This window comes from Trachemys scripta, chromosome 3 (assembly GCF_013100865.1).
Source record: "Trachemys scripta elegans isolate TJP31775 chromosome 3, CAS_Tse_1.0, whole genome shotgun sequence".
Classification (NCBI taxonomy): Eukaryota; Metazoa; Chordata; order Testudines; family Emydidae; genus Trachemys; species Trachemys scripta.
Window position 1 is genome coordinate 7,126,502 of NC_048300.1, and position 12,089 is coordinate 7,138,590.

Genomic DNA, 12,089 nt, shown 5'->3' on the forward strand with positions numbered 1-12,089 from the left:
TGGTCTGGAGCGGCGAACCGTGGCCAGTGGGAGCCGCGATCGGCCGGACCTGCAGATGCAGCAGGTAAACAAACCGGCCCGGCCCGCCAGGGGCTTTCCCTACAAAAGCGGCGACCCCAGTTTGAGAAACACTGATCTAGATGATCATGATGGTCCCTTCTGACTTTGAAGTCTATGAGACCATGTGCAGTGGCTGTAATTTTTCAAGCAGCTAAACCTGTGTATGTATTTGTTTAAGGCAAATCAGGCTCAGACTTCCAATGACAGCAACCCAAAGGGTACCACCTAAAACTGATGCTCTCTTTTCCCCATCATGTTCATGTGTCACCATCTTTAAGACAGAGTACAAATGACTGTCAATCAAAGGAGATTTCCTTTGACGGCTGGGAAAGGGACTAAGGAAAACTCCAAACATGAAAGTTTTTCTTCATTTTAAGCTTCTGACTTCATCTTAAGTGTGCTTAATAAAAAGGATAAAATGTATTTCATGGCAGCTGCCACAGTAACTGAGCAAAACTCTGTTCTCTGTGCAATAATTCCCCACGCCACAATTCAGTGTTCTAGATTGTGCCAAGAATTCAGGATCTCCTTAACTGCCTAGGCCCATGACCTCCACCCTGATTAAGAGTCCAAGCTGATCAGATCCCTGTGAGACAAGAACCTGGTCAATTCCAGGCTGCCAGTGCTGCTGGCCCAGGGAAGGGGAACACAAAACAAAAGAGGATAATGGGAGAGGGGTAGATTAGCAGAGGCCACCATTAACCTCTGCAAACAACCAGGAGATCCTGGAGGAGGAAGTGGGGATGGAAAAACCATTCTTCTGTCTCCCTTCTACACTAACACCAGCACAGCAGAAATGCAGACACGCAGTTTCCTTCTGTAGCCATTTCCGGGGCTCACAGACCCTGCTCCAGGGGGGAGGTTGGAGGTCGGTACCTCTCTGTTCTTAGGTCAAGGAGGAACAATCCGCCCCTAAGACAGTAAAACAACTGCCAGTTATTAGCACAGAGGGCCAGCTTTATCATTGCCTTGCACCTTGTGCAGTCCTTCATGCCAGCGTGGGTATAAATGCCCCCAGATTAGAATGGTAACGACTTACACACAATTTGCACTAAAGTAACTGCATAAGGCGGGGCGGAACCAGGCCCAGAGTGTCTTAGTCCTCACAATGGGCTTCCAAACTTATTCCTACTGGGGACCACTTCTCAAGTGGAAATGCTCTAGTGGGCAGTGTCCAAGACCCAATCCCCTGGCAGAAATGATAGCGCTCATTGAATGGCGGTCATCTTGGCCAACCATTGCGGACTGAACGAAAGCATGAGTCTCTACAGCCTGAGCTAGCAACTCCGTAGCTGGGGACTTAAGAGAACCATATCTTCTGGATCAGGCACAAAGGGGAGACATGACACACACTGGCTGGTGGGTTACATGAAAAGTACTAAGGAGACCAGAAGAAAATATACTGCCTTCAGTGCACTGTAGTGTCTTTTCAGTTCCAAGTGGTGCTGTGTGACTCCTCTCTCTAGGTGTCAGACAACTTGACATTTATCAGTCCTGGATGTCTCCTCATTGACTGTAGCCCTCACTGCTCTACATCAGTCCAGGTGCCTTTGCAGTCTGGATCGGTTTTCCACTGTTTTGCCACCTTTTCCAATTAGGGTGTCATCCACAAATGTGATAACAGTTGAACTTTATAGCAACAATACTCTCAGCACAGAAAACCATGGAGCAGCTGCCTGGGGTGCAGAAATTTGTTTTTTATCTTTACTTTAGTTGGTCAAGAAAATCCTCTGAGCAGTCCTCTGAAGAGTCTAGGATTGGGCTGCAAGTAGGGGGAAACATCGGTGCTTAAAAACTGATTGATGCTGAAAGAAGAAGCTCTACGGACCACCTGAAAGGGACTCTTCAACCACCATTGTCCAAGGAGCACAGGCTGGGATCCTCAGTTCTAGATAGTTCATCATCTCTGTTCATCGTCAGTTTTTTTTCAAGCCATTTGCATCAGGACATCTGAAAGAAATATTGTATGCTGCACTCTTTAAACAGGATTTTCTGTTCTTGTAATGGGGCTAAGGCACTTGTTACTTATCTGCCTAGCTCATTGTGCCCCTACTGCATTAATAATCCTGATTGGACAGAAGGATCAACTAATTGACCTAATGGTCTGCTTCTCCATTACCCTGCACATTGGCCCTAAGGTTCCTTTGCACCACTCTGACAACCTAAAAGGGCCAAATAAGTCTTTTCCAAGTTCAATTTCTATGATTTTTCCATATTGACATGGAGACATAGGCCAGAGCGCTCGGATTTTGTCTCTTTGGTTAAGCACTTAGAAATACCGACTGATTGCACTCTTGCTCCTTCAAAGGCATGGATGGGAGCTACAGTATAACCTTCCGTGCAGCCGGCAAAATGAACCCACGACACTACTTATACCTGACAGCCCATTCCACTTTAGTATCCCATATTTCTAGCCTGGAAGCCCAGCCAGGCTGTGCTGAAGGCTTTTGAGCTGTTTTAGGTCTCAGGCAGGATTATCATTGCCGGGGTTTGAGAGGTACTTGGATGTACAGCAAACGCAGTCTGTCGCTAAATAAGTTAAGAGGGGGTTTAATATTCTGCGATGCTCATTTCAGAAAATGAATAGATTCAATCATTTCTGAGGTGTTCACACCCAGCATTCTCCTCAGAAACTACTGGAAGGGAGTCTATTTCAAAGGAAGTCCAATCGGCTGATGTAACAGCAGGCCACAGTTTAAAAAAAAAAATCAAACTGTGACACTGGTACACATATGAAGGTGGTTCATTCTGTCCCCTTAGATTCATAGACTCTAGGACTGGAAGGGACCTTGAGAGGTCACCGAGTCCAGTCCCCTGCCCTCATGGCAGGACCAAATACTGTCTAGACCATCCCCTTAATTATATACTCTGTACACTGAACCCTCTGTCCCCTAGGCTAAAGCCCTGGATCCTGCAATCAGCAAAGGGGTCACAGCCTGTGTGGACTGCAGAGGGGCCTAATGCATATGGTGACCATGCATCATGCTGGACTCCAGTCATGCTCATTTTTCTTTTTAATGAGTGCCCACTTCTCTACAGCACTCTGAGTAAATTTCCACTGTGATACAGGAGAATATAATGGATTCCCCTTAACACAAGTGGCAGCGACATGGTTATTTCCTTGCAAATTTCTCCCCAATGTGTCCAGGGCACCCATGACAGCGCGTCCGTGCTATTTAGCAGTCAGTCCAGCTGCATCCTTTGATAGCAGTGATTTTTAAAGACCTTCTGAAAAATGAAGATCTTAGGCGGCACTGAATTATTTGAAGTACACATTATCAGGCTCTTTTACTTACATGCTTGAGAAGATGCTTTAAAATTATTCATTAGTCTGAAGTATAAAATCCCTGCCTAGTTCTAGCCTCCTGGTCCTTTGGCCTCTTGTGGGCCACTGTTAATTAAGAAGCTGCTATCTAGCATGTTTTCCTGGCCTATCTCCTCTGTGCAAACTCCCTACTTAGAGAAATGATCACTCGGTTGCTGGATTACAGTAAGTCATTTGATTGTATTTATTTATATTGCTTATGCTGTGAGCCCAACTGTCGAAAGATTATTAACTTTTGTTCATTAGGGTTATGTGTATGAACAGTTTGCACAGACAGTGCGGAAAAAACTGGTCTCCTCTCAAAATCCTTCCACATGTCCCATTGCGTTTAAAAAAATAAATGGTAGGAGAGCTCCTTAAATGAATAGTCAATATTCACTCTAATTCATTTAAGATCCACAACTGTTAAAGAGGCACATGGTCTTAAAAGCTGAAATGCATGGTATGGTTAATAAAAATCTTTTCTTCAAAGTGAGTACTCACCGTCATTGCTAGCTGTGGTTTTGAATGGTGAAGCTAGGAGAACATCCAAAATGTTCACATTAAACCCAAATCAAAATAAAAAACTAGTAGATCCTGCAGCTGATACAGCAGAGGTGAAGGATCAGGCCCCTTTCCTTTTATGGCTGTTGATGAGCAATTTTGGATTCCTCCCACAACATGTTTCATCCATTACATTTCTATAGAGCATTTCTAGCTCAGAATAAGAGAGCAAACAGGACCTGATTTAAAGTTCACTTAAGTCACCGTGGGAGTCTTTCCATTAACTTCAACGGGATTTGCATCAGTAAAAGTGCTGCGTAATCCCACTGATCACTGCTTTGAAACCAAACAGTGAGGAAAAGGTGATGGTTGCAAAAAGGAGACAGAATTTCTTTTACCTAAGAGCATAATCAGCCGCACCCACGTGGAACCACATTGACTCCAGTGGAGTGCAAATCTGATTGAAGGATTTGTGTCGCAGAAAGTAGAAATGCACAGACTGTAAACCAGTGGTGGGCAACCTGTGGCCCGTCACCATAATCCGCTGGTGGGCCGCGAGACAGTTTGTTTACATTGGCATAGCCGCCAGCAGCTCCCAGTGGCTGCAGTTTGCCCTTCCCAGCCAATGGGAGCTGCGGGAAGCGGCGGCCAGCATATCCTTGCGGCCTGCACCGCTTCCTGCAGCTCCCCTTGGCCGGGAAGGGCTATGCCGATGGAAACAAACTCTCTCACAGCGCACCAGCGGATTATCCTGACGGGCTGCAGGTTGCCCACCACCGCGAGCTCTCTGGGGCAAGGCCCATCTTTTTGTTCTGGGTTTATGTAGTGCCTAGTACAACGGGATCCATGACTAGGGTTCCTAGGTGCTTCCACAATACAAATAATAAATAACATTGCCATCCAAATTCTGTCTCTTGTATACCAGGCCCAACAGCAAGCAATATGAATTTCAAATGTACTTGCAGGTGCTGGGAGCTAGTAAGAATACGTAGCTAAAATTAATGAATATATTTGCAAAAATATGGTTTCCATTATAAATCCAGAAGCGAATTTTATCTCGGTTTGCAATGTACCTTTTTTTTTTTTAAACTATTCTAGTTTGAATGTGCACCTTTTGTAGCTTTTATAACTGGTTCTAGTTTGCAGTAGCTTCTCGAACAGGTCGCTCACAAAAGATCTCGGTGTGTGATCCAAATATATTTACATTAGCTAACAAATTCTGCATGTACTGATAAAATACAAAGAGACGGGTAGTGATGGATATTAGATCAGCATTCCATGTTTTATGTTTGACAGGTTTTATAAATAAAGACATGCCAGCCCAGTCTCCAGTTTTGGCCGACACCTAAGACTGAACCAAGGATCTTCCAGAGCTAATAGCAGGAGTTCCTACAGCTTGAGTTAAAGAGCCAGGCTCTGCATCTAGGGGCTGCAACAGACTCACACGCTCCATGGGATGGGACCAGAGGGAATTGCGTAACGCACAATTACAGTGAATTACAAAGATAATGGGTCAAATTCATCCCGTTCATTCAGACATTCCAACAGAGTAACTAGTGATGGTTTCACAGAGTGAGAAGTTACAAGTATGCATACAAATACAGTAGAATAACATACATGGGCCAGATTCTGTCGGTTCTACCAGGGTAACTGCATTAACTTGAGTGGTGTTGACACCAGTATTACCGAGCTCAGAATGTGGCCCTGTATTCCCACTTCAAGATCTACTGATGAAAAATGCTACATACAAGCTAGGAATTATATATTTATTTATCATTATTAATAATCATCATTTCCAGAATGCATTTTAAATGTATATGTCAAAGGAAATTAAGCAAACGGTATTTTGTGTGAATCTTAATTAATAAAATTCTTTAACTGGCTTACTTAGTGAGCACTCTCTGAAAACTACCTAAAAAAGAGAAAGAAAAAAGAAAAAAAGACAGCAGGCACAAAATGTAAGACTGTGCTCTCAAGAGAAACTGAAAAAATACACTGTGTTAAAAGAAGAGATATATACATTTTTACACAAAAATTTGTTCCCAACTTGCACTGCAGGCTAATGGAAAAATAAAAGCCAAATATAGCAAAAATAGTCAAAATTTACAAATTTGGATTAAACTTTTCCATCAACATTTCAACATATAAAGGGATGAAATTTTCCTGAAAATTCTAACCCATTGTTGTTAGAAACCTCCAGGTTTTATAATGAAAATGCAGTTTTGTAAGTAAACAAGACACAAAAAATTATACTATCCTTTATGGGTACGATGGCAAAGAGATACATTCTCTGACTACAGCCTTCTTGCCTGTCAGATTCTATCTTCTACTCCTTATATTCAACTTTCTGTCATCAGCTTGGAAGTAGACATCACAGTAGACGAGATGCTCTGTAAGGGCCAGATCCAGCATCAATTGAAGCCAGTAGAAACACTTGATTTGACTTCAAAGACCTTGGATCAGCTATGTTTAGCAGTGGCAGAATGATCAGTATCAGTGAAGCTTAGCAGTGAATGAAATCACAACGCAGCCTGCCCATGTGTGTAAATGTGAAAGTTGTTACTGGGGCTTTGCTAAAAGGAGGTTCTTCCCATTCTAGGTCAGAGGAAAAGAGAAAGGCAGGCTGGGAAATGGAATTTCCCTCTCAAAGAAAGTTCTGGTTTTGGGAAGGGAGAGAGGAAATGAGAGGTGAATTGCCCGGAATCAGGATGAAAAAGTAAAATAAATTGAAGTTTTTCAAAGAATGAAAAATTCCGTTTCAGGAGAACAGGCTTGCACCAAGTTGCCCAATTCTCTGGGCAGCCGGCTCTTGGGGCTACCTGATTTCGCAGGCAGCCAGTTGCCTAGGTGGTTGGGCAGTGCCAGAAGGCAGCTGCCCGGGGGGATCAGGAAGCCAGGGGTACCTGGTCTGGCTGGCAGGAAACCGGGCTGAGAGGCAGCAAACCTGGCTGGTGTTTCGTCAAACATTTTGATGGAATCTATGTTCCTGAGGAACGTCTAGATTCTGTCGAATCAGAATTGTCCAATGGAAAAGTGTTCCATTTTTTGACCAGCTCTAACACAGAGGCTTATTCTAAAGTTTAGGAGAAAAACAAAAAGCATGTTTTTCTCCTTTAGGGCTGGCTAGGTGTGCACTACAAAAACAGCATCAGCTTTCAATGAAAGAGAAATCATTTTTAGAACCCTACTTGTCTACAATAGCCAACGATGTGTTAATTAGCTTCATAATTAGCATAAAATAACATATTCCATCATCACCTCATGGCAATTCATGGGAACAATCATAATTTGCATTACCATTTCTGCTTTATCTCATGGAAACCACACAGTTAACTCATGTGATTACTGATCTTCACACGCCTGCAAAAAATACATTTCAAATAGAAAAAATTTATTTTGGGATGGTAATGGAAAAGGCTTATGGTGATGAGACAGCAGATGTTATGCTCAGAAAGAGAGGAAGATGGATTATTACAAATGTTGGTATGAAAGTGTAAGAAGGGATCTTCTTTGCATGGGAGGATTATAATCAAGGAAAGAGTGGTATAATAATTTTTGTAATATATTTGTCTTTGAAAATGGAACATAATCATCCAACTGTCTCAGAAATGTTATTAAGGATTACAAAGGGGGAAATATATATGCACAGAGTTACAATACAAACTGTATTTAACAGAATTTCTTCGAGAGGTTAACCAATATAATCCTTTGAAGATTACAGAACTGCCTTAAGTTATTTCCATAACTTCGAACCACATCAAAATTCTTCCATTAAAAAAATAAATACAGGATTGGGTTTCCTATAAAGCTTCCCCTACCATTAGTGATTTATTATCAGGGTTTTCAGTTAGGTAAATCAAAGGCGATACATAATCAAGTAAACGCAAATTAAAGAATCCCTACTCTTTTTTTTATGCTCAGGAAGACCTGTGAAAGTTTTGTGCAGCGCTGCAAGTGGTTTGTTTTTTAATGACGGTGAAAGGATATAACCCTGTAAATAAAGATGTGGAAGCATTTAGAATAAGCAAACAACTTGCAAAGGTAGCTTCAAAAAACATCTTCAGCTCTGCCTAATCCCTCCTCCAAAATCAATTTTTGATTTTTTTGTTACTATAAGACTACATCCCATATTTCCAGACTGTCATCCTATTGGTGAGAGTCTCAGTTACCTGACTCCTGACCATTATGCCAAGGTTCGAGATACATTTCCAGGCAGTAAATATGCAAAACATTGCTCCTATGATCTCAACCTTCCCATCTGCTTGCTTAATCCGGAAATTCGGCTACTAATGCATCCCAAATATCTGCCTTGCTCGGTAGCCAATACCTGCCAACTTGTGGGGCTCATCAGGAGAGGAAGTTTGCAACGTTAATACACCCGGGGCTATATGATTAGAGTGTCTGAGGACTCTAAAACTAATAGGTACAGCATTTGTGCAACCAAAGTCCCCTGGTGGCATCAGTACAGAATTTCAGTAGCTAGGACAGCTGGCTATAACCTCAAGAGGAGGAGGAAGAGGAGGAATTATTCATTCCTACCTGGTTCAGTGCAGTTCTTGATATATCGATTTTCTGTCTCCTCTGGGATCTCAGTGGCATTGTCCTCTGTTGCCTGCAGCAGCCTCCTCCCACTCCACTTATCGTAAGTTTCCACAGGATAGCTCAAGACATCATAACCTAGAGGAAAAGGGCACAAGATGAATGCTCTTGCTCTGAGGATAAAGAGGCTAGTGCCTATATTCTCCCAAGGGTCTTTTCAAACTTCCTTGATACAGACACTATCTGCTACGCCTTCACGGAACCGAGGCCCTGCAGTCCAGCTAGCCTAGCCCCCCAGGACTAGTCTCAGATTTCCCAGTAGTTTAAGCACCCCTTTTCCAGAGCTCCATCTTGTGGTAACTCTGGGTTACAGTTCACATCTTCAGGGACACATAGTAGGTGTTGCAGATGGCTCACGCACAGGCTTTGCAAGGGTTTCTAAACACAATTACTCTTTATATAGCACAGAAGACATACAGAGACAGATAAAATAATAAAACACCTATACACATTTCCCGGCCTCCGTTTCCTCACCACTCTGGAGCATTCTTTGGGCTTAGGGGCGAAGTTCTCTGGGGTGGCCAAGAACCTTCTCCTATGGCTCATGATTTTCCTCCAAATGATGGAGTCTCCCTCTCTGCTTCAGCTCAACTGTCTTTGACCTTGGCTGGTCCCGCAGTTAAACGAGACCGCTCTGCTATGAAAACAGGCTTCCTCTCTCTTCCTCTCTCTTGCACAAGCTTGCTTTGCACTTCTGAGTCCCTCTGAATTTATACATCCTGCTACCACCACCACCTGGTTCCTTTGTTCTCCAGCTGGGGAAAAGCCACTGCTCCAACCAGCCCTCCTTGCAGACAAGCTTGATTGAACGGTCCAGAGACACCCCAAATTGTCACGCATGAAGTGGGAGTTTACAATTGTGAAGGGAAAAGACGACAAACTGGCCACCAAAACTAATTGTAATTTATGCATAACGAACTTGAAAATACAACATTTCAGAACAGAACCCAGACTCCTATGAGTGCTTAAAGCATATCCGGCTGTTGGAAATGATCAAAACCAACCCTGTGTACCAAAACCAGCAATCATCTCCAATTGAATATTTTGGTCCCTCTGTCATTCACGTCTTTGCAGATGACAGGATGGTTTCATTTTCATGAATATTGTGAGTAACCTGGTGAAAGGTAACATTCTGTTATTAGGTTTCAGAGCGGTAGCCGTGTTAGTCTGTGTCAGCAAAAAGAACCAGGAGTCCTTGTGGCACCTTAGAGACTAACCAATTTATTTGGGTTTTAGCCCACGAACGCTTATGCTCAAATAAATTGGTTAGTCTCTAAGGTGCCACAAGGACTCCTCGTTCTTTATTCGGTTATTACTTTTGTTTCCTATTTCCCCTCCCCCCTCACACACACACACACACACACACACACACACACACTTTCCCATCTTCTCTCTCTGCTTTGGCTTAGAGAAGATGCTGCTAAATGAAGCCCTACTTTAGCAATATCAACAAAAACACTTGGCCATTTTCCATAACATTCTTGGCATGACGCTGCTCAGGCCTGGACATTTCATGTTGGTCTAATTAGTGAGAGTGTATGCTCATATGTTAGCTACATCCATCCTACAGAGCTTAAAACAATATTTTCCCTCAAAGTTTGAAGACAGAGGGGTGCCCATTGTAATAAAAATAAAAAAATTAAGCACATCTCCTACTGAATCCTTGAGTCCAATGTAATAAGTAGCAAATGGAGTTTAGGCTGGATTTCCATCACATCTGTACATCTTTCTTTCATTAGAATCCAGCCTCTCTTTAACTCTTGTTTTGCTAGTTCAGCATTTTACATGTTATTCTAAAGATGCATATAATCGCAGTTGGTCTCTTGCCCCCATGGTGACAGCTGTTCAGAGTGCTGCAAAGCTCTGTCATTCTACCCATTAGAGAGGAGGTGAGGTTTCGTATCAACCAACTGAGGCTCTTCCAGACAACTAAGAAACTACGGCCTTGAATCTGGAAGAGAATTTCAGCGCATGGGAGGGTCAGCTCAGAGGTAGGATCCTTGTACAGGCCTGGAGACTACACTATGTTAGCTTCAAAAGGGAGCCTCACCCCATCCTTCTCAGACAGAAGGATGGAGGGTATTTGTAAAATGGCTGACTGGCACGCACGACCCCTTATAGCTGGGCACTGCAAGGCCTTCTCCGTGGTCTTCACCAAATGCCATTCAAGCCTGCTGGTGGTCCACTTCTTATGACTTGGCCCTCCAGCCAGGTCCCGTTCCCTCTCACTCCTTCCCACTACATACCCACAGTCCAAACTAAATGCAAAGGAACATACACTCTTCCAGCCTTGCTAGGCCCAATCCTCAACACATTTTTCACTGCCCTCCCAGGCTCTGGAAAGCATCTTGCTGCTCTCCTACAAAGTGCTGCCTCACAGGACTTTCCTCCCTTGACACCAGCTCCTCCCAACCAAGCTGCTGACCCTCAGGGTTTTTTCCCAGACCTGTTTCAATTCACTCCTGCGTCCCTTCTTCCTTCATGGCCCATCCCAGTTCCCTCCTGCAGCTCCTCTCAAGCTTGGTTTCAGTCTTAATTAAACCTGATACACCCTCCAGCTGCCATCATGGGCACTAATTCTGCTCTCTAGCTCCCCTTAACCCTTTTAGTACCAGTGCAGAGTTCATACAGCCCATCACAGTATGAGAGGGAGAGAAAACGTGAGAGAGAGTGAGGGAAATACATCAGGAGGGATCATCAAATCTTTGGCAGGGACTCGGGACACTGAGGATTAAAGAAAAGGAACTGCCCCTATATTTAGGTTGCCTGATATTTTCCACTATAAAAGATTTTGTGACCTTTTTTTGAGAAGCTCTAACATCTCCATGGTTTGCAACAAGCCTCTAAAATTCAGCAGGGAGAAATCACCGGGGTCAGAAAAGTGCCTTTTCTTTGTCCCAAGAAATTCCATTTTGTGTTAGTATGTATTATGACACCGTTTAATTATATGATCACATACTGCTTTTTCCACAGGACCCCGCCTCATTCAGTCCACAGAGGGGATACACACAAGGGGGCAGAATTAAAGTTTCACAAGCAATGTTAAATCTGCCATTTTGCCACTTCTGAGCACTTGACTTAGTAAATTAAACATCAGTATTTTAACTTAGCTTTTCTGCGTGTCAGAACGACAGGCATTCAACATACTTTACGCACTTCAAAATACACTGTTTCCTAATTGCTTTGTCTCTCAGTGACCTTCAATGAGTTAACTGTATAAATATGTCATGGATGGAGACAGATTTTAATCCCAAGGCATTAATTCAGATGAATTTTGTAACTTCATTTACAGCATCAGCCTTCATTTTTCATAATAAACATACTTCCATCAGCTGAGCTAAGCAGTCTGAGATCCACACAGCACTTGTTTTCAGAGCGAAGGGCTTTTTTCTGAGCAGTTACAGTTTCATTCTCCGGTGAAGGGAAAGAGAAAAAAAACCCCATCCTCTTTCTAGGATTTTTATTCCCCTAAACGCCTGACAGATCTCTTCCTTCTCCTCACAATACAGAGCAGCTTTCTTGTTTCAGAATTTGGACCTATCCAAAAGGAAAACTAAACATAAGTCATTCAGAATGAGCTTGGGAAAAGCTCCATTTGGCAAGGACGTACAGTGAGTAAAAG

General features: G+C 43.1%; 1 protein-coding gene across 2 annotated transcripts in view; it reads right to left on the bottom strand.

Moving 5' to 3' along the window:
- SLC24A3 (solute carrier family 24 member 3) overlaps positions 1-12,089 on the bottom strand; it is a 331,311-nt gene that overhangs the window by 276,131 nt on the left and 43,091 nt on the right. For both annotated transcript variants that reach the window (XM_034764053.1, XM_034764052.1), the window contains exon 2: positions 8,408-8,545. In XM_034764053.1, the coding sequence (XP_034619944.1) occupies positions 8,408-8,545 (138 nt within the window). The remainder of the gene's footprint in view (positions 1-8,407; positions 8,546-12,089) is intronic.